The sequence below is a fragment of the Apus apus genome, chromosome 12 (genome assembly GCF_020740795.1).
Source record: "Apus apus isolate bApuApu2 chromosome 12, bApuApu2.pri.cur, whole genome shotgun sequence".
Classification (NCBI taxonomy): domain Eukaryota; kingdom Metazoa; phylum Chordata; class Aves; order Apodiformes; family Apodidae; genus Apus; species Apus apus.
Window position 1 is genome coordinate 18430354 of NC_067293.1, and position 22599 is coordinate 18452952.

At 49.0% G+C, this 22599-nt stretch overlaps 1 protein-coding gene across 1 annotated transcript in view; it reads right to left on the bottom strand.

Moving 5' to 3' along the window:
- Positions 1-52: 52 nt before the first annotated feature.
- Positions 53-22599, bottom strand: part of LOC127389812 (sodium/hydrogen exchanger 2-like) — a 28547-nt gene continuing 6000 nt past the window's right edge. Inside the window, exons 4-12 of the mRNA XM_051630683.1 lie at positions 21414-21631; positions 19699-19895; positions 15883-15972; positions 13791-13861; positions 12213-12359; positions 11064-11166; positions 9764-9898; positions 5563-5629; positions 53-3409 (exon numbers count right to left, since the gene is read on the bottom strand). Coding sequence (XP_051486643.1) covers positions 3273-3409; positions 5563-5629; positions 9764-9898; positions 11064-11166; positions 12213-12359; positions 13791-13861; positions 15883-15972; positions 19699-19895; positions 21414-21631 — 1165 coding nt within the window. The 3' untranslated portion in view covers positions 53-3272. The remainder of the gene's footprint in view (positions 3410-5562; positions 5630-9763; positions 9899-11063; positions 11167-12212; positions 12360-13790; positions 13862-15882; positions 15973-19698; positions 19896-21413; positions 21632-22599) is intronic.

A 22599-nucleotide genomic window follows, 5' to 3' on the forward strand; every position in this document is an offset into this window, starting at 1 on the left:
TCCTGCAAACTTCCAGAGCCAACACTGAGCAATCACTCTTTGAACGACCAAAGGAATCAAACTGATGCCATTTATTTCCCCAGAACCATGAGATATTCAATGATACACTCAATCCCCGGTTTTTAACACTTTCTAAAGGCCTAAAACCCTGCAAAGAATTAATTAGGCATGCTCTGAAGCCTGGGCATTTAGCAGTTTTCCACTCAGTTGTAGAATTTTAAGACCACCAACACTGGATACCAGCCAAGATTATTGAAGGTATTCTGGGCTGAAATGCACACTGGTCGGAGGGCTTGGCCAGTAAGTAACTGGAACATACCTCCTGAAAGCTTTAGCTGGGCTATTATGTTTTGTAAAGAAACTTTTAGGGGAAAAAAAAAATAAAATCCATAGTATCTAGAAGGTTAAATTTGGGGCAGAGTGACTCATTGGGAAAGTATGTAGAGAACATTGTCTTCTCTGCAGATCAAGCAAATCGTTAATAGAGCAGAGAAGTGTTCCTGGTGCCCACGTTGCAAAGCAGGGTTGAGGAGGGATTAAAGGGGCTGGGATCTGGGCAGGATCAGGCCAGGGACGTGGGGATGGTAGGAACCTGCTGCAGCCTCCAGCCAAGCAACATCTGGGATTGCTAGGAGCTGGGAGAACCTGGCTCTTGTTGTGCTGGAGGAAGATGAAAACGTGCAACTCCAAAAAAAACCTGCAAGCAAAATGATGGTCTCTTTTTTTTTTTTTCCCACAAAAAAAATTCAGTTCCATTTTCTGGAAGTGCCCTGGTTTTTCCAAACATTTCTGCTGCCTACTACAGTATGACAAAGAAACCTACACGTGCCAAAACAGGAAGGTCCTTGATCATCCAGAACAATATTGCAGAGAACTCGTTTTACACGACGTGAAACCCCAACGATAAAAAGCTCATTATTTAAGGACCCAGAAGCATGAAGGATCCTGTACAAGACAAAGATGGTACAGACAGCCAGGTATTTTGGACAAAAAAAAAGCAAGACAGTTCAGAAGCCAAAAAAAACCCCAACGAAACAACCCAAAAAAATCCAAAACCAAGCAACAACTGGCCAAAGGATTAAAAAAGTTCCTACCCTTGACTAAAAACTCTTTGGAAAGCAACATGATTGATTTGCCTTTTTGCCCTCCAACTACAGAATAAAAAGGACCCATCTTTCTTAACTTCTGCAGAAGTTAAGGAGAAATTTCAAGCACCGTGGACATTAAACTGCAGGTGAACAGAGGATATTTCAAGACCAGGTAGCCAAGGATCTCCAGATTCAGTATTTTTTCCCCTCTCACTTGTGTGCATATTGCAGATGCAAGGAGGTAATAACCCTTAGATGATCTCATAATACAGCATATTTAATTCAGACAGCAACAGGGTACATATATATTACAACATCTTCAAGAAAGGCAGTTTTCTAAATAAAGTACAGACCAATCCACCTCACTCCCATGCAAGACAGAATTAATTCAGAAACAAACCAAACTGCTTATAAAGTACCCAAAGACAACAAAGGACTGACACTAAGATCAGTGAATATGTACATGGATGTGCACCCAGACACAAAATACACATGCAAGGCTAAAAGGTCCCATTTTCATTTGCAGTAAGGTGAATTTCCAGTGATGGGGGAGTGAAGAATGTCCCTCAGGTCAGGATAAGCTAACTCAGCTCATGTCAGGACACTGTAAAAGGGTTTTTTTCAACTGGAAAGGAGACCTCCACATCACTGTAAAGCAAATACACCCCATTTTGTCTCTCTAACTTCAAATGAAAGCCCCAGTGCACCAGGCAGTGTTTCTGCATGCAGGAGGTTGGTTCTGGAAGTCCCAAAATGCCATGGAATGGAGCATGTGAATTCCTGCAGTTTCTTTTCTTTTTATTTCAGAAAGAGCTGCTCGTTCTAATGAAATACTCTTGGATCCTTCAAGGCAGAGGAAGGGGAAGAGAAAGAAACATGTTGATGTTTGCAACGTTGAAACTCACCCTGTTGGGTTCAGCTAAGGACAAGAATTCCAACATTTACCTGGAGTTTCAAGGCAAATGACCCAAAGGTGGAGATACCCATCTTCCTCAGGTACTATCCCTGCATCTGCTCTGAAAGAGGGTGGCACCTTTCCTGACAGGAGCTCTCCACAGCAGTGAGGTTTTGGGTCCCTCTCCCTCTTGCACCTTCTAAGGAGACACATTCAAAGCTCCTCTGCCCCCTGCAGCTCTCAGCTGTGCCAGGAGATCTTTTTGGAGACCCTTTGCAGACCACAGCACCAGCCTTCCCCATCTCTCACAGGGCTGGCATGCTCAGCTCTTGGTATCACCACTGGATTTGGAGCTTCTCCATCTCATTTTTTGAGATGAACCATTTCTTACATATTTTTTTTTAAATCCCTAAGAATATATTTTCCCCTTTTAGCACAGCAGGAAGAAGTTGTCATCAAAAGAACAGTGTCTAGCCTCCAGTAAGACACAACACCTTAATAAACTACATGATTTAACTCTGAACTTCACATGATTAATGTCCATGGTCAGGACCCACCAGTTCCTGAGGAGAAGAAGAGACCTTTCACCATTTCTGCTGCCTTTCCTGGTGGCATGTCCCATCACCTAATAAAACCCTCCTTGAGATGACAAAGTTTTTCCTACCATACAATCTAAATGCTCCCTGCTCTTTTGTCTGTCACTGCTGCCTAATGAGAGGATCAGATATCTCACCTGTCTTGCAGCTTTAGACAGTTTCAGCAGTTTTCCCAGCTTAATTTTTCCTAGGCATTCCTTACAAATTCTCCCTCAGCCATGACCCCACACTGCTGGTGCTCTGCTGTGCATTTCTCCCCTGCTCCCCAGTCAAAACCCATCACTGTGCAGTAAGAGCAGACGTGTGGGTGCAAACCACTCAGGACATTTCATAGAATCCCAGAACTGTGAACTGGGATGGGATGCCCGGGGAGGTTGTTGATGCCCCATCCCTGGAGGTTTTCAAGGCCAGGTTGGACGAGGTTTTGTGCAACCTGGTCTGGTGGTTCCCTGCTCATGGGCAGGGGGGTTGGAACTTGATGATCTGGAAGGTCCCTTCCAAACTTAGTGATTCAATGATTCTGTGGTGAAGGTTGAAAGGGACCTTCAAGATCCTCAAGGTTCCAACCTCCCTGCCATGAGCAGGAAGCCCTGCCCACGCTTTCCTTTTCAAGACATCTGTTATTTACATTATCTACACCTACAGCAGACATCCACCAAAGTCAGACCCCTCCAGGCAGCACCTCTGAAGCTTTTACCCCTCCAGAGTCAGGTTTTTCTCCGTTTGCTTCTCCTCCCCCCAAGCTGTGCTGCTGGGCTGTGGGGGTGGGAGGACACACACCGACTTGGACCGGTTCTGCTTCCCTTCCGGAACCTTCTCCGCATCCCTCACTGCAGGGAGAGAAAAACAGCAGCTAAAAACACCAACCTGTAGGACAAACGTTCTCCTTTGTGGATCAACAGGAATGAAGAAGTACCAAGAGCTACTGAGGGGAAAGGACAATTGAAACCCTATTTTGTACTTTGAAATATCACAGAGTGGTGGGGTTGGAAGGGACCTCTGGAGATCATCTAGTCCAACCTCCTTCCAGAGCAGGATCCCCTAGAGCAGATCCCACAGGAACACATCCAGGAGGGTTTGGAATGTCCCCAGGGATGGAGACTCCACCACCTCCCTGGGCAGCCTGTCCCAGGGCTCTGGGACCCTCAGAGTCAAGAAGTAGTTTCTCATCTCCAGGTTCAACCTCCTGTGCTCCAGCTTGTGCCCATTGCCCCTGGTCCTGTCCCTGGACACCCCTGAGCAGAGTCTGGCCCATCCTCCTGCCACCCCCTGCAGATATTGACCAGCACTGAGCAGATCCCCCCTCAGCCTCCTCCTCTCCAGCTGAGCAGCCCCAGCTCTCCCAGCCTTTCCTCACAGGCAGATGCTCCAGCCCCTTCAGCATCTCAGTGCCCTGGGATGGACTCTCTCCAGTAGCTCCTTGTCCTTCTGGAACTGGGAAGCCCAGAACTGCACACAATTTGGATCAATAACATCACTCTGGTCATTTCCCACCAGCACCTTTGCAAAACAGCAATTCCCATTGGCAACCACCTTAAAACAGCTTGTCAAGATGCAGGTGTCCTGCCAGAGCACCTCGAATTTCATGGTCCCACATTGACTCAGGGGCAGGATGTTTGTACAACCACCCTTGGGCTCACATTTTCCCCAGGGCAAAAAAAGAACCAACCAACCCACCCTCCCAGCAACACTTTCCTATCAATTTGCTGGGCTGACACTCATGTTTTCCTGCAGGAAGGACATAGTTTAAACATTTATCCTAAGCTGGGGATTAAAAGAGCTACATCCCCAGCAGATGTCCATGTCATGAAGTCACCAGCACCACACAGCTGGGTTCCTTCCACCCACCCTTGCAAACCTGCAGTGAGGTACCTGCTCTACAGCTCCTTAGTTAGCAAGTTTTAATTAATTGTTCAAAGAAAATCTCAAAGAAAATATTAGAAATAGAGGAACATGAAAAGACTGAAAGAAAACTTGCTTCTGAAATAGTTTTCCCGTGCATATGTAACAAAAAAAATTACTCTGTATTAGACCCAGCCCTTTAACCTATCCCAGCCCAAACTGGGAGCCAACAATCTTATTTTGTATCATCTCCAACAAACACTGAATCTTTCCCACCACCACTTTTACAGGCAGGATTCTGCTAAGAGGTGTTTTGTGCCAGGTATTGCAAACACCCAGTGCTCAGTTTCCCACTGAACATTTCACTGAGGTGCAGGGGCCAAAACTGACTCTGCCTGCAGGTTTGCCCAGCTGTGCTTGGTGTGAGGCTTCACTGGTGTGAAGTCCTTTACTAAAAGTGTGAAAACTAAGCTCTCAGTTACCTAAAAATTGAGTTTGGGCTTTCAAAAACATGAGGTCTTGAGCCTCTGACCTTCCTGCAACAAATACTCAATCCAGGCAGTGCTGCTCGTGGGGTTTTAAAGCACTTTTAAAGTACTTAGTAAACAACAACCACCAAAAAATAATCATTTTCATTTTTGGAAAGCATTTGGGCACAAACTTCATGTTTCCAAGTATCACTCATTTTTATAAGGTTTTAATTTATGCATTAGCATCACCCTAGGCAGAATGATCTGCAATTACTGCCAGACCTCTTGGTGAAGAATGTGAAGAACGGTCCCAGTTTCAAATGTTTTCCTGGCTGGATGTGGGAGACAAGGAAGCTCTGTGTGAATTCACACCCCCCCTCCCCTTGCAGCACACAGGTGACAGAGAGGACCAACACCTGGACTGGGACACACTTCTCTCTCCCACGCTTTGTCCCCCAGGGCTGGAGAGATGTCCCTGCCACCCTGCCTGCAGGCACCAACCTGCACCCCACAGTGACCAGCTGGGGAGGACAGGAGGCTTTGCTTGGGCTGCCTCCCAGATCCCAGCCCTGCCAGGGACACACCGTGGACCTCAGAGCATCCTCTCTGCTGGGCCACCCCCAGGGGAGCTGGGGGGATCCCCACCAGCACCCACCAGCTCCCAGGCTTACCTGAGAAGGAACGGGACAGCTTGAGCTGCGTGCTGGAGTCCCCCTGCGCCGAGTAGGAGTCGTCCTTCTGTGAGCAAGGAAGAAAAAGACCTCAGTGCATTGATGAAGATTGCTGACCAGTCTGTTAATGACACTCCTGCTTCATAAACAAGCCATTTGCCATCCCCAGGGACTCTGCTGCCATTTGTTTTACTTTGGCCAAGAAAAACGAGAAAGAACTGTTGCTAAAAATAGGCTGGAGAGAGGGCAGGAGATATTTGCTGCTTTGTTTCGGGTTGGTGGAAGAGGCCTGAGCTCTCCTGGAGGGAGTCAGGAGGGGATGGGATGGGATGGGATGGGGTGGGGTGGGGTGGGGTGGGGTGGGGTGGGATGGGATGGGATGGGATGGGATGGGGTGGGGTGGGGTGGGGTGGGGTGGGATGGAGCAGCCCTGGAGTGGGGAGGACAGAGCAGGAGAGGAAGGAAGCAAAACCCATCTCCAGGACATGGGTGTTTCTCACCTTGCCTGTTCCCAACCTTGGCTGCAGGCCAAGGAGGCAGGTAACGAGCTTGCGCTAACGAGCTCCCTGCCCTTTCACTCCACTGCTAATATCCAGCCTTGGGGGAAACAAAAATAAACTCAAAAATAAAAAGGCTGCCTGCACTGTTCAGTGCTTCTGTAAACTGGGAATAAGCCTCTTACGTAGCTGTGATTTGGCATCTCAGTCCAGAAGCCCAGGCTGCCAAAACAACTCTGGACACCTCCCAGCCTGGGTGGCTGTTTTGTTTCGGTTTCTCCTCCCCCCTCCCCTAACGAGGACCAGTGCCCTCCATCCCTTGTTCCCACTTTTATTGACCATTTTAATAACAAAGCCTTCCCAGCTCCAGCAGCAGCTCCTGGCTCCCTGGAAAGCCATTCCCAGGGGCTTTTACCCATTCTCAGAGCACGCTCCATGAAAGGGCTCCGACATAATTACCCAAGGCAAGATGTCATTTACACACATGGCTTACAGGCAGCTCCAAATAAGCTCCTTCTGGGGGAGTGTGCTCGTGTTCTGGCAGAAGAAAAGAGGACCAAGTTGCCTGGCTACAGGTGCAAGGATTTTCTGGGTGCTGGGTGGGCAAAGAAAAGCTATCCTGAGCCTCAGAAACTGTCCCACCGGTGTCCCCTGTGTTGGATCCTTGCCTGAAAGAAGGCAAGCCCAAAATCTGGAGAGCATTCACAGCCAGCACGATGCAGGGCTCCAGGAAGCAGCAGCCTTTGGCAGGAATTTTGTCCTTAGGCAGAGGAAGGAGAACTTTCTGCTGGGAATAGAGAGTCTTGGAGTTCATCCTCTGGGCAGCGATTCAGATCTGAAGTCACCTCGTGGTCCTGCCAAGGGTTTTCTGCCTGGTGTAAATCATTTAACCTGCACCGTTGGCTCCAGGGGGGACGAGGATGGTTCTTTTCTTCCTTCTTGTCCCTGCCTTCCCTCTCCAGCCCCTCCTTGGCAGCAGCTTCTGAGGCAGCCCAAGAGCCATCTCACTGCTGTAAAAGCAAAGTGGCAACAGAGCCCCAAGGCATCTAGAGCCACCCGGGTTGGAGAGAAGAGGTGATCCACCCTGGCTGAAGCCTGGGGTTGGCCATGGACCAGTGCCTGTCCTGGTCAGGGCACTGGTTTCTCCATGCTGACAGTGCAAGGAGATGGATTGTCCATCCAGTGAAATGAACTTCACCCTTGGCTCTTCCCCAGCCTGTGGTGCAGCCACAGATGTAGAGAAAGATGCTCTTCCAGACATTCCTTATTTTGGGGTGACTGATACAGGGGAAAAAACACCAACCAGCACCTAATAGTTTAGGAGATTAATCGAACTGAGCTACCACAGCTTCATATTTTAATAGCAAGTCACTAAGCAACTTCAATTAACAAAGAAATATATATATATATATATATATGCAGGCAGCCAGTGAGAAGTAAACACAGTGTTTTTACTGACTCAAAGGGATTTTTTAAATGATTCACTCAGCTCATAACACCCAACTGATGGAAGGTCTCCCCAAAACTTCTTTTCCAGTGGAAGAGCAGCAGGCGTTTCACCAGCAGGGTGGGTTTCCAGCAGCCCTTTGCCTGGAGCTGCTTTCCCAGCTCCTGGGTTTGCAAACCCAGTTGTAATGCTTCCATCTCGTGGTGAAATGCAGAATAGAACCACGCGTGTCTAGTTTGTTTTTTCACTTCTTGCTGACTCAAAACCTGTAATGCCAACCCCTTCCCTTCGGGACTAGAAAAGATGGAGTATGTGACAATTAGGAGCTCAAAACCACCAACTAGCCCTCTTTTTTTAAACAGGAAAACTCCATTTGCTTGTCAACTGAAACCAAACCTGAACGGCTTCATTTTATTCCCCAAAAAAAGTTGGAAGTACTGAGCTGTTTTTAAGGGGACAAAAATGGACACTTTTTTAGAGCCAAGTTCCTTATCTTCTGCTGGCAGATTCTGCAATCTGTCCTCCTGCAGTGGGAAGTAACAGAGCTCACCCACCCTCCCACCTCCTGTCGATATTCCAGGGCTCTCATAGAACATTATCCCATCATTTCTGGGCACCCCCTTATTTCTATTGGCACCGTCCATGAGTCACTTTAGAGGTAGAGAGAATTCTATGCTATTTTTGCAGTTTTTCCCCCCAAATATTCTCTCCTCAGAGGCCAGCTGCAAAAAGCATTCCAAGCAACAGGAGAAAGGACCCTCCTAAAGGTGCTAATTTTCCTACCAAATGCACCTGCTGGGAGCAGCAGTGGAGGGGAAGGCAGCAGCTCAAGGGTTAACAATCAAATGCAACGTTGTGCTCAAAATCAGCCCGAGTTTGATGCTGTTCTTTTGAAGTTTAATTATACCAAATGTTCTCCAGGAACATGCCACGCTCTTGCCTGTCTGTTTTGAATTGTAGGTACCAATCAGCATGTAAATGATCAAATTAAATCTTCTGAGTTGCTTGCAAGAGCCAGGACACCTTTCTGTGAATGAAGGGCTGAGGAGCAGCAGCACTTGGTGTGTTACTGCTTTTCTTGATGGGCTCCTCCATGACTGGCATTTGAAGAAAGAAATTGGAGTGGAAGAGAGCCCGTGGCAGCCCCGAGTTCTTTGGCTGTCCTGGAAAATTACTATCTAAATAAAGCAAGATAAATTGTTTCTTTGCAAAAGGTCACGCTGCTCTCCTTGGTGGTGCAGTCTGGCTGCCCAGATTAGAGAGCACAGGCTGCACTCAGGCAGTGCTCGAGCTCAAGGCACCAAAAAACTCCAGATCTGGGGAGGTGGGTGAAATTTAGGGATGGCTCAGCCACCTGGGGGCCTGGCAGCAAAATGCTTTTCCTCCAGAGTAAGACATGCAGAGGATGGGAGGAACTGATAAGATCATCCCCGCTCCTCTTGCCCTGTTCCTGGACCATTTCATCTTTCCAAGGGGTAATGCTGGCCAGGCTGATTTCCAAAGGAGTCAACAAAAGTCCTCACCAGCCACAGACAGAGTATTCACCTTCTTTCTCCTCTGATTCAGAAGGTGAACAACATGGAGCTGTGCCAGCAGTGAATTTGGACTCGGAGTGGTTCTCCCAGGAGCCCAGGATGCAACACTTGCCTCTATTGTACTTTCTTCAAGTCTGCCCAGAACTGTAGCTGCTTTTAAAAATAAAAAAAACCTCACCTCCAGAATAAATAGGAAGCTCACAATAAAACTTCTGTCCTCTCAAAAGAGTTGGGGGGGGGGGAAAACAAACACCGAGCAGCTTCAAATATTTACGGTCCATCTGGGCTGCTGACAATGGGTGAACCAAATTCCCACCTCCAAGAAAATCTCCCAGAAAAGAAAACATGGGGAAAGCAGACCTCTGAAGCTGCTGACTGAAGCCCAATTAATAACATTTGCTCAGTAAATAACTTTCCTGGGGTGGCTGGAAGCCTGTGCTCACAAAGCATGGAATGACACTGCACCCGAGACATCTCCTTTGTTTGCCAGGAGTTAGGATGGAGTTGTTGGGTTTTTTTTTCCCCCTCAGTATTTTCTACTCATTGGAATGATATTTAGGATTGAGAGGTGGGGCTTTTTTGTTGGTTGGTTTGGTTTTTCAAGGCAACAGGGTTCGTCTTTGGAAGGCAATCCCAGCAGCAACACAGAGTAGATAGAAGCTGTTGTTCCTGCAGCCCGTGCACGGTCTCTGCAGGTCCAAGCCTTCCCTGCTCCCTCTTACCTCCTTCCCAGAGCTGGCTGTGTCACTTCCACTCACTTCCACCCACAGGTTCTTGTGTCGGAGGATCAGGAGCTCCTTGGCATGTTCCACAGGCTCGGTGTCCCCAGGAAGGGTGTGCCTGTTGTAGGCTGGTCCCTGCACGTGGCACCAGAGAGAGATGGTGGTGGAGGGGGGACCATCCATCCCTCTCCACAGCAGCATCCCTTCCCTAGAGCCTGCCTCTTCCACAGTCCTTCACCCCCCTTGCAGCCACCAGCCTGCCTAGTTGGTGGGATCAAGTGATCCACCCAAGTGTGAGAGGTTGGGAAGGAGGGCAAGGAGCCAAGGAGGGCAGAGGGGACTCCCATGTTTTATATTAGCCCCACCTCCACAAGTCAGTCCTGCAAGAGCATCACCAGGAATGCTAAATCCTGCAGCACAGGTGTGCACTAACCAAAGTGAAATCTCCCACTGACTCTGGGACAGCTGCTGGGTTTAGGCAGCAGTGCAGACTGGAGATGTGCCTTCACCTCCAGCCCTTTCACCACGTCTACTGGTTTCCTCCCAGCCACATCTACTTGCTTCTCTCGGCTCAGCAAAAGGGACAGGAAGGGGTGGGGGGTCCCTTTGTGCTGAGCCCACCCCAGCTGCATCCCCAAGAACTCAGGATTCCACATGTAATCCGTAAACCATTTTTTGAAGGACATTTGGAAGGATTTGAAGGACAAGGCTCCAGGTACCACCACCTGAGCAGCAACGCCAAAGCACAGCCCCAGGTGCTGTGTGAAACCTCAGGCAGCTGATTCCTGAATCATCATGTCAACAGCAAGTGGTTGCTGTGCTGTCCACCAGTTGCACCAGTTTCCTGGCTAAACTGCCACGGGAATTCTCACTCCCAGCCCACTGGCTGTGCTCCCCACTATGGGAAAAAACCCAAGATGCAAGATGAGTGTAACCCCATCCCTGCCCTGCTCTGGAGGTAACCAGGAGCTGCTGCAGCTTCTGGATCTGCTAACCCGATGCCTGAAGATCCATCTGCTCCTCCTTTCTTCTTTCTGGTTCTGGGTACTGATGCCTAAAATAACTTTGGGAAATTATAGGCTGACTGGGTGAACCTCTCAGAAGCTGTCATGCTGCAAACAGAAACGTGCCACCGACTTGGAAACTGGAGCTGGCTTCACACAGCCAACCATTCACTGCTCACAAAGAGACATCAGCAGTAATTATGGAAATATTCATAACATCTGCTCGGGCTGGTTGGATAACTGAGATAACTTTTGTTATTGGACATCTCAAATACAGATTGAGGGGAGAGTTTTACCCTTCTCCTTATTCGGTACAGGTTCCTTGCCAGGATTTCCTGTATATTTTCCAGGACATCAGGATTCAGAGTATCCTCCAGATTTTTGTCTGTTGTGACAGTCCTGGCGTTGTTGCTGCAGAGAAAACCAAAGGGCCTAGTTTCAGAAGGTGCACAGCAGCACAACCAGTGTCTCCCCAAAGCTCCTTTGGATCCCACCACCAGCAGACAGGACCAACAGCTGATCCTCGCCCCTGGAGCCCAGGGCAGAAGGGATATTTGGGATTTGTGGCAGAGTGGTGCCATCCCTGTGCTCCTGGGGAGATACAAGAGCTGTGGGGAACTGTAGCAGAGCAGAACCATCTGTGAGAGATGAGATGGTCATTCTGGCACACAAATATTTGGCCTTGCTGCCTCAGCCAATGTTCATGCTCACTGTTGGCTCCCTTGGTATGTGGAATGGTGCAAAGCCATCAAGAAGTGGTCAAAGCCATCCAGAAACGGCCAAAGCCATCAAGAAATGGTGCAAGCCTCTTCCTCTGAGCACTGTTTTTTGATGGCTCTGGAAGGATAAGCCTCCACACAGGAGGTGAGCCTCCATGTACAGGATCAGAAGATGTGTTCATCAGTGCTGATATATTGCTCACCCAACTGCTCGTTTTTGCTACCTACCTACTACAGAGTAGGCAGGTATTAAAGTAACTTTACAGAACCACAGAATTGTCACCGTTGGAAAAGACCTCTAAGATCACCAAGTCCAACTGTCCACCCAGGAGAAGTAAAGCAACAGCAACAACAACAACCAACCAAAAATAACCCCCTAAATAAACCAAACAACAGGACACTACCCACACAGCATGTCCTAAAGTGCCATGCCTCCACACTCGTTTTAATCCCTCCAGGGATGGTGACTCCCCCACCTCCCTGGGCAGCCCATTCCAGTGCCTGACCACCCCTCTTCCAAGTCAAGAAGCTCTTCCTAATATCCAATCTGGTTAATTCACTTTTGCCCAAGCTACGTTGCTCCTTCCCGTGGGATAGCCCAGCAGGGAGGAGCAGAGGAGGCAGAGAACTTGGCGAAAGCTTTTCATAACTGTTCCTTCTGGTGGGAGGAGTGACTGCAAGGGGTCCAGGGCAAGGGGGGACACTTACAGCAAGGAGGGGTGGGACGGGGTCTGCCCCAGCTGCCCTGTTTCTGCCAGCTGGATGGCGTGTTTGCGCTCCAGCTTCTCGTAGAGGAGCACGATGCTGGATTTGGGCTGGTCGTACTCCCGGAGGAGGATCTTCTGCAGGTATTTGCTGTTGAAATACTCCAATCTGAGAACCAAACAAGACAGGCTCAGCCTCCTCCCACAGCTCCCCAGCACCTAAATGGGGCTGAGCAAGCCAGCAGATTCACAGTCCACAATTGCTCCGTAACCCCCCTTCCCTTCTTTCCAGAAATCAGTGAGCCACAAGGTCAGCCCCTAATCACTACTGTACATGACTTTTTCACTTTGCCAAATACCATAAAAACTCCCCCAAAGTGACAGATTTATCATGAGCTCCTCTGGAAGTACTGCAGGGAGTGCAACATGCAGTAGTCCCAAGGGATGCAACAGATTTAAACGCTTCCAGCTTCTGCTTTGAGCCATTTCCTCTCAATTCCTGCTCCAGTGCAGCACAGTTGGGAAAGATCTAGCTGGTATCAGATCCTGACAGTTAATTTTGGCTGTTGTTAGCTGTTCACAGACCTGCTCATGAGGAGCCAGGATGCTCCTCAGCAGCAGCCGTTCCCAGTGGCACTTCCAAGCACGGGCATTCCTAAGGAAATCCCTGCCAGCTGCAGTTGTGAGTCCTTGCAAGGAAGGTGTCTGCACAACCAAGAAGCTCAACCTGGCAGATTGCTCTTAGCATAGATCATATGGATCATAAGGTTCATCTATATGGACCTTCAAGATCATCTAGATCCAACCCCCTGCACGAGCAGGGACACCTCCCACCAGCCCAGGCTGCTCCAAGCCCCATCCAACCTGCCCTTCAACACTGCCAGGGATGGGGCAGCCACAGCTTCCCTGGGCAACCTGGGCCAGGCTCTCACCACCCTCACACCAAAGAATTCCCTCCTCGTGTCCAACCTCCATCTCCCTCTTCCAGTTTTAATCCATCTCCCTTGTCCTCTCCCTCCCTGCCCTTGTCCCAAGTCCCTCCCCAGCTTTCCTGGACCCCTTCAGGCACTGGAAGGTGCTCTAAGGTCTCCCTGGAGCCTTCTCTTCTCCAGGCAATATTTTTTTTATTGTATGTTCTTTGCATTTTTTAAAAACCTCCTACATCAACCATCTAAAGGAACCTAATGAAAGCCTTTGCTACAGAAACCTGTAGAGATCTGCTATCATTTGTCAATCCCCAACAAGCAGCTGCTCCTCCAAGAGCTGCGAGCTCCTATTTTTAATGTTACCTGTGCACAAACTGGGTTGGGGTCCTCAGCTCCTGCACAGCCAGGCAGGCAGGAGTGCAGGGACCCCCTCAAGCCACCCGAGCTGTGCATTGTGCTCTTCATTTCCAGCAGATTTCTTTGGACAAGAAGAGAAAAACACAACAGGAGAGGAGAAAGGAGGCTTGTTAGGGTGAAGTACAGACCACGACGTGCGGGCGGGGAATGAACAGGTATGAACGAGGCTCAGCTGCCCAGAGTGGAAACTTAGGGAATAGAAACCAGCTTCATTTTGCTCTACACGTGTACACGGTTGTATTTTGGCAAATCCTTACTTGTCTTTCCAGTAATACTGTCCCCAGTGACCAGATATATCTTCAATGCCAGCCAGCAAATGATCCAAGAACTAAACAGAAGAGAGGATTTTGCTGTACGCGGGTTGCGTGCGTTGCATACGTGATGAGCCCAGCCAGCAAACATCAAAAAGCCCTCAGACAAACCAGGAGATGTTTCCAGCTTGGTCCACAGAGCCAGGAAACAAGAAGAAGGGATGTGGGGCTAATTCCCCATCCAGCCATCCACTTGTGTCCCTCAGCTCTGGAGCACAAAAAGGGGTTTGGCTGCTTATTCTCTGGACCGGCCGAGCAAAGAATAAGCCCTGAGGGAGGTGGATCTGCTCTTGGTGACACGTGCAGGGTGGCTGGTGGCTTTGCATGTCTTGCATTTTGGGCTGTGATAGGCAGGAAAGGCTCATCGTGAGGTTTTTGAGGACAGTTTGTCTCAGGAGATCAGTATCTTCAGGATATGGATGTAGATCACGTACAGATGATGTTTTGACTTGAATAACAAACACTGCCTTCCCCCAGACACTTCCCATGGAATTGGCCATGTTGTGCCTTACACAAAACACATTCTTCTTATTATTTCATCTTATATGAGAAGTCTCAGACAGGATGATTTTTCCACCTAGAAGTTAAACCTCTGTAATTTCCCACATGATTTTCTCTGAGCTGGGAGAAGGGCCCTGCTCTCCTGTGGGTCACTCCCCCTCCACCTTCAGGTACCAACATCCCTAGAATTTCCTCCAGCTCTGATGTTTTAAAAAATTACCTTTTGTGGGGTCAGAGACAGAAAAATTTCCAAGTGGTTCACTCAGCCCTGGTACAGGTTGAGAGTCCACACCTTGCCAGCAGCAGCTGCATGGTCTGAGGAGCAGCAAATGACATCCCCCTCCACACTCATCCTTGCGAGCAAGAACGGCCCGACTACCCAGATGGAGAAATCATCTGAGGGAGAAAGTTGCTTCTGGCATTTGTGTCCCTGATTTCCACCTCTCTGCACTGTCACCTTCTCATCTTCACTGGGACGTAGCCATTTGCAGCTCAGGTTTCCCAATAAACACATTTCCAGGGATGATTTACTATTCACACCCCACCAAAAGAAGAAATATTCTCTGTTCATGACAAGAAGAGACTCCTCAGCCCAGGGAACTGTTCCATTAACCTCAGACAAAGCCCTGCAATAACACCTGGTGGTGAGGCTGCCAACCTTAGAGATGTCCTCAGACCTCGTGGCTTTATTTCTAGCTTCCCAAAAAGAAGAGCAAGATACACCTGGAGAAGCCATAGTCAAAGAAATGGCATAAAGAGGTTCAGAAACACAACTTCACACTGGAGGCAGCTGCGAATGCAAAAGCCCCAGGTGGGTGTGCAGAACCCCCTGCTTTCCAATGGACTTGACCCACTCTCTGAAGAAGTCCTCTACAAGTAGAAAGGCCAACCTCTGGATGGTGAGAGCAAGGTGAATTAAGTTCCACCTTTGGATTATGGACTTAGAATCATCAAATGGTGTGGAAGGGACTTTCAAGACCATCTAGTTCCAACCCCCCTGTCATGGGCAGGGACACCTTCTTCTACCAGATCAGGTTCCTCAAAGCCCAGTCCAACCTGGCCTTGAACACTTCCAGGGAGGGGAGGGACACTTCAGTGATTCCTTCCAGTCTAGCACTAATCCTACCCTCCCTTTTCTACTTATTTTTTTTTCTTTTCTAAAAACATCCAGACTGATGGTGGTGATGTGACTGGTGATCACAACCCCGGGAGAAACCAAGTCATGTTTTCTTTCTTTTGCTCCTTCCAGAGAAGCAGAACACTGGAGTTATGGCAGAGTGTAAACTTCTGGGTGAGGGATTATCTTTGCCTATCATGTTTGGGCACCACTGAAGGCAGCCCCAGCCTCAGCTCTTCCAATGCAAACAATAAGCCATGGTTAGGAAGCTACGTAGGACTTCAAAGCTGGAAAGGGACTGACCTGCAGAAGATGCAGGTAAAACTGCAGGTCTGTCAAGTCCCTAGAGGCACACCAGACACCAGAAGGACCACGTTGCTGTCAGCAAAGCATAGTGGAGAGCTGTGGTGCAGCACTTACCCGAATGTGGATCTGCTCCCCCACTGTGGGAGCACTCTCTCTTTTCCTCTTGACAGCCAACAAGTCAACGAGAGGCCGGATGGTCATTCCCTGCAGCACAACCACAAACACAACATCAGCCTTGCTTCACATCCAGAGCTTCAACAGGAGCTCGCACACAGGCTCAGGGTGGGCAGACAGCAGAAATGCTCCACTCTCCTCATCTGAAGCCTCCAAGACCACACAACAAGGCAACCAACGATGTCAAGGTCAAGCCTGTGGAGATCAGGGCACGGGAGGAGAGGAGGCAGAGGGACAGGGGCAGGAAGGGAGAGCATGTGGGCTCAGGGGGCAAACACCACCACCAAACCAACCACTGTTGTTTAGACTGATGTGGGGAAGAAAAGAACAGCTTCCCACACCGTTGCTGGTACCTACCAGAGGGACCTTCCAACCTGCAAAGTTCAAATGCCTGAAATGAGCCTTCAGCCCTCACAGCACGAGGCATCCCCCATCATTTCTCTCAAGTTCTAGGTCACACCTCATTACTCCAACCATCTGTGGTGGTCAGTCTGTGGCTGAGCTTACTAATCAAAGTATCCACCTGGTGGGAAGGGCCAAGGGAAGAGTTTTGGTGACCTTTGAGCCTCGTAAGAGAGCTTCTAAAACACTGTTTGGTGCGTTTCTTAGTCTGGCTTTGGTGTGACATGACTTTTCTGGGACAGGTTTACAGCAAAAATGATGGAGTAGTTGATGTTTATGACTCCTGAATGTCACAAATGCTGGCACAGGGGAGACTTGTACACATTTTTAATTGCAGAACCAATTCATGTGTCATTTTAATAGCTAACAGCAATAAAAACCACGTCGCTGTTCAGAGGAAGCAACATCCAACTCACAAATTCAGAAATAACAGATAATACAGAAGTCGAGACTCTGCACTTTGGTCTCTTGCCTTTGCTGGTTGGTCAGCAGTGGCTGGTTTTCATTTCAAAAGGGATGGTTTTGGAGTTTCGTGACCAGGACTCTCAGATTTAGAAAGACCTGACTTGCTTCGGCCCATCCTGACCTCGGGGACATGATGGGAATCCCAAAGGGTCAGTTTTGGGTCCTTGTCACTTCACTGCACACCCGTAGGTCCCACTGGGGCTCCTCCACCCACCAGGGGTTACTCACCTGAAGTGCATCACCCAGTGCTGGCAGCTCTACCACCACACAAAATGGTTCCTATCACCAGAGATCCAGCAGTGAACGGGTCATTTTGGGCAGCAAACGGAAAAATAAATAAAAAAGCCAAACTTCCAACCAAACCCACCAACTCTCCACAGTTTCTGTCTTTGCTAAGAGTTTTGTACAAGAGGCCAGAGGTCAACAGGCTGAGAGAGTGGACTTCAAAGGGAGAACATGGTATTTCACTTTTCAACTGCACTTAAAGGCAGAACAATGAGGGCTTTTTGTGACATTCCAGACAAGCCCACAGCTCCTTGGAGGACTTTCTGGTCTATGTGGTGTATATCCAGGCCTTCCTGGAAGCCCTGAGGACATGACAATTGCTGAGCTTACATTCTCAAAATGATTAACCAGACTTCTTGTGGGAAGAAGGGCTTCATGGACCTGAGTTAGAGAGGCCAAATGAGAGTTTCCTGGGTTGTTATGCACTGACAGACCCTGACAAGCCCAACTGCTCTCACCTTGGACACTAATCTATGCAGCATGAGGCTTTTCAGACATCATGGTCAGGAATTCCAAGAACATGAAGTGAGTTTGTGCTCCTCCAACAAAGGCTCCTCAACCCTGCACCCACGGCTGTGGCTTGGACACATTTGCAAACCCAGGTTTCTGAAGGTTCACCTCCATTCCTCCTTCTGTTGGTTTTACCTAAGGTGCCAGGGCTGAGCTGCAGCAATATCTGCTTCAGCTTTTAAGCAGGTTGATCCTCCTCCCACCCTGTTCTCGTGGTGGCCTGAGCTGCAGGTACCTGGAGCCTGGGCAAAGTCTGTCACTACAGGTGCCATGTGCAGGGATGGGACACCAGGGGCTGCAGGGATCTGGACACCAGGGGTTCCAGGGATCTGGGACACCAGGAGCTGCAGGGATCTGGGACACCAGGGGCTCCAGGGAGCTGGGACACAAGGAGCTGCAGGGAGCTGGACACCAGGGGCTGCAGGGATCTGGGACACCAGGGGCTGCAGGGATCTGGGACACCAGGAGCTGCAGGGATCTGGGACACCAGGGGCTCCAGGGATCTGGGACACCAGGGGCTCCAGGGATCTGGGACACCAGGGGCTCCAGGGATCTGGGACACCAGGGGCTCCAGGGAGCTGGGACACCAGGGACTCCAGGGAGCTGGGACACCAGGAGCTGCAGGGATGTCACCACTAGATGTCCCAGCAGCGCCGGGAGCTGCAGCTCAGCAGTTCTCCCAGCTCAGCCCGTACCTAAGGAGGAGAAACCCTCTCTCCTCAACATCCCTGGAGAGCAGCTGAAGGACCCATGACATCCCAGCACTGGGCAGGGAGAACATCTCCCCTCCCAGGTCCTGCCCTTGCCCCGGCAGCTGCAGGAGGGGTCGGTGCTTCCCTGGAGCAGCCCGGGCTGCTCCTGCTTTCCTGGGGGATGGGGCTGCAAACAGGAGCAGGGGGAGGAGGAAATAAAAGAAGGGGGGGAGAGAAGTGGGGGGGGAATAAAAAGAAACTGAGAAAAATAAAATTAAGGGGGAAAAAAATATAAAAAGCATGGGGGGAAAGGGAAAAGAAAGAAGGGGAAGAAAAAAAAAGGGAAAAAAGAATGGGGGGAGGAAGAAAGGAAAAAACCAAAAGGAAGGAAGGAAGGAAGGAAGGAAGGAAGGAAGGAAGGAAGGAAGGAAGGAAGGAAGGAAGGAAGGAAGGAAGGAAGGAAGGAAGGAAGGAAGGAAGGAAGGAAGGAAGGAAGGAAGGAAGGAAGGAAGGAAGGAAGGAAGGAAGGAAGGGAGGGAGAAAGAAAGGAAGAAAGAAAGAAAGGAAGAAAGAAAGAAAGGAAGGAAGGAAGGAAGGAAGGAAGGAAGGAAGGAAGGAAGGAAGGAAGGAAGGAAGGAAGGAAGGAAGGAAGGAAGGAAGGAAGGAAGGAAGGAAGGAAGGAAGGAAGGAAGGAAGGAAGGAAGGAAGGAAGGAAGGAAGGAAGGAAGGAAGGAAGGAAGGAAGGAAGGAAGGAAGGAAGGAAGGAAGGAAGGAAGGAAGGAAGGAAGGAAGGAAGGAAGAAAGAAAGGAAGAAAGGAAGAAAGGAAGAAAGGAAGAAAGGAAGGAAGGAAGGAAGGAAGGAAGAAAGAAAGAAAGAAAGAAAGAAAGAAAGAAAGAAAGAAAGAAAGAAAGAAAGAAAGAAAGAAAGAAAGAAAGAAAGAAAGAAAGAAAGAAAGAAAGAAAGAAAGAAAGAAAGAAAGAAAGAAAGAAAGAAAGAAAGAAAGAAAGAAAGAAAGAAAGAAAGAAAGAAAGAAAGAAAGAAAGAAAGAAAGAAAGGAAGGAAGGAAGGAAGGAAGGAAGGAAGGAAGGAAGGAAGGAAGGAAGGAAGGAAGGAAGGAAGGAAGGAAGGAAGGAAGGAAGGAAGGAAGGAAGGAAGGAAGGAAGGAAGGAAGGAAGGAAGGAAGGAAGGAAGGGAAAAGAAAAGAAAAGAAAAGAAAAGAAAAGAAAAGAAAAGAAAAGAAAAGAAAAGAAAAGAAAAGAAAAGAAAAGAAAAGAAAAGAAAAGAAAAGAAAAGAAAAGAAAAGAAAAGAAAAGAAAAGAAAAGAAAAGAAAAGAAAAGAAAAGAAAAAGACCACCTCTCTACATCTCTGAAGCCACACTTTCACAGCCAGAGTCTTTTCACCTGGACAAACACGGTGAAGAGGATGACAACAGTTGTTGCTGCAATGAAGAGCTTCTTCCGGTGAAAGTCGGGGAGCAGGAAAACCAGGGAGAAGCAAATGGCTCCTCGGAGGCCCCCGTAGGCAATAATGAACTGGTCTTTACTGGTGATGGTGTTCACGTGACATCTGTTCACCAAGAAGGTCAGCACCAGGACCCCTGGGAAGCAGGGAAGGAGATGGGAGCACATCAGACCAAGAGAGAAAACACATCATGATGGGATCTACTCTGTGCCTCCCACAGCAAACCATCCCTGAGCTGGTCAACACCAGTGCCCAGGGGGTGTATTCCCAGTATGCCACTGGAGAAGGGCTTTTCTTCCAGCCTGGTCCAACAGGTTTGCATTCCAATTGTCCAGATAGAAATTAACTCCCCAGATCTCTGCTCTGGGGGTTCCAGACACCACTGACCAGGCACAGTTTGGGGGGGTTTGCTAGGACTCTCACGTTGCAGGGAGTTCATTTGGTAGCAAATCCCCTCGTTTGTTTGTTTGTTTTTAACAGTCCACCTGGGAAACTGGAGTTTCCTTCAGAAGGACTCTGAGCTCTGCAGAGGGATGTTAGGGGCTGCAGGTCCCCAGAACACCCCCCTTATCTGCCCACCAGACCCTGAGCACCAGCTAAACACGGAACTGACAAGAACTGTGGGCAGCCAAGGACCCAGCAGCACATCTGGTTTGGTGGCACTTAATTCAGAGCTTTGCAGGGCAATCCCGTGGTCACCTGCCAGCCAAAGCTGCCCCATCCACTGGCACAATGACCCAGCCAGGTTCTGAAAACTCCAGTATGAATGGATTTATTCTAACTGGTGAGGACAAAGGATTGAATTGCTCAGATTCTAAAAGCTCCCGAGGCAAACCATTAGCAATAATGTAACCCCAGGTTCCCTTCTGATTGCCAGGAGTTTGCCAGCACTACCTGAGGCACTCTGAACGTTTGATGTGCATTCTCCCTGTGCTCACGTTGCCTCTCCACAAATCTTCTGCTCTGAGACTTGTACTGCAGGAATTCAGGACTCCGTAAAGTGACCGAGCAATGGATGCACTTGATAGTTGTTTGCAAATACACAAACAGATGCAGAGATGTCCAAAAAAGTTGGGCCTTAAGTCAGTAAGTGAGCTTAACACCAATGGAGATGATCAGCCTTTTACTTCCTGAAGATGAGTGGCTATGTTGAGAACTGCCTCTCCAGAGGTCCCTGCCAACCTCAGCAATTCCCTGTTTCTGGGCCATTCTGACATTCACAGTCCTTATCTGAAGCTCTTGAGAAGGAGCAGAACCATCCTTACATTTTTGCCTTTCACTTCCATTTTAGCTCCCAGCTCTCACCCACCCAGAAGTCAGCTGTGCAAAGCAGAGCAGCATCTCCAGAGACTTGAAGGTTCCCCCAGTTTCCCCATTAAAGAAGCTCCTGAACACAAGCTCCTTATGAATTAAACCCCCTGGAACCCTGCAAGTCAGAATGGGCAGCCAGAGGCTCACACAGCTCTCTGATCCCAAGCCATGTACTTAAAATCTCCCTCATACTGTGAAGATATGAAGGGACCAAGACACACTGACATGGGAGAGGAGCTACAGAGGGAGCAGGAGAGGATGGTGGTGGGGGCAGGAACCTTCTCTCCTTTAATGCAATCCCATTTTTCACTCCCATAAAGAAAGAAATCTAATTTCACCATACCTAGTGCTCTCCAAATGAGACAGAAAATGACAGTGAAGCAAATGTATGGCCAGTTCCACTCGTGGTTTTCTCCAATAGTGGAAACGCCAAGAAAGATGAAGATGAGGGTTTCACTAACACTGCTCCACATCTTCATGAAGTATTTGACTGTGGTGTGAGACTTGAGAGAGATGTTGGCCTCCACGTAACGTTTCATGCCCATGGCACAAGCAATGATGCTGAGAAAATAAAAACAAGAGGTTTAGAGGGGGTTTTTTTCTGCTTAGGCACACAAAATTGGCATGTTGTCATTTATTTAAAAAAAAATAGGGTTCATCAAGCCTTATATCCTTGCAGACATCTCATGGGGTAGTGATTCGCTTCCTACATCAGCCCAACAAGATCAAGAGGACCAGCAGGACAGTAAAATACTATATAGAATCATAGAATGATTGAGTTGGAAGGGACCTTCAAGACCATCTAGATCCAACCCCCTGCATGGGCAGGGACACCTCCCACCAGCCCAGGCTGCTCCAAGCCCCATCCAACCTGCCCTTCAACGCTGCCAGGGATGGGGCAGCCACAGCTTCCCTGGGCAACCTGGGCCAGGGTCTCACCACCCTCACAGCAAAGAATTGCCTCCTCATGTCTAAATCTCCCCTCTTCCAGTTTTAATCCCCGTTCCCCCTCATCCCATCCCTCCCTGCCCTTGTCCCAAGCCCCTCCCCAGCTTTCCTGGAGCCCCTTCAGGCCCTGGAAGGTGCTCTCAGGTCTCCCTGGAGCCTTCTCTTCTCCAGGCTGAACACCCCAACTGTCTCAGCCTGTCTCCAGAGCAGAGCTGCTCCAGCCCTCAGGTCATCTCCAGGTTCTCCTCTGGACTCTCTCCAGGAGCTCCATGTCCCTCTTGTGTTGGGGGCACAGGTAGGAAGCCATTGACTCCATGCAACCAAGAGAGAATAAAATCTTCAAGCAGACTCGTGAGGCTGCACAATGAGGCAAGAAACACTGTCACTGCCCTCAGCCCATTTTACTCCCTCAGGTGTTGCACCCCCAAGGTCACTCCAGAAGCCTGCAGCACCAATTAGAACTTCTCCCTTGCCATTTTTCATGGCTAATGGGCTCCCCAGGTTCCAAGGCACATGTGCTCAGCCTAATGCATCAGCTTTTCAAATCAATACACTTTCAGACCAGCAACCTTTGAAGGGCA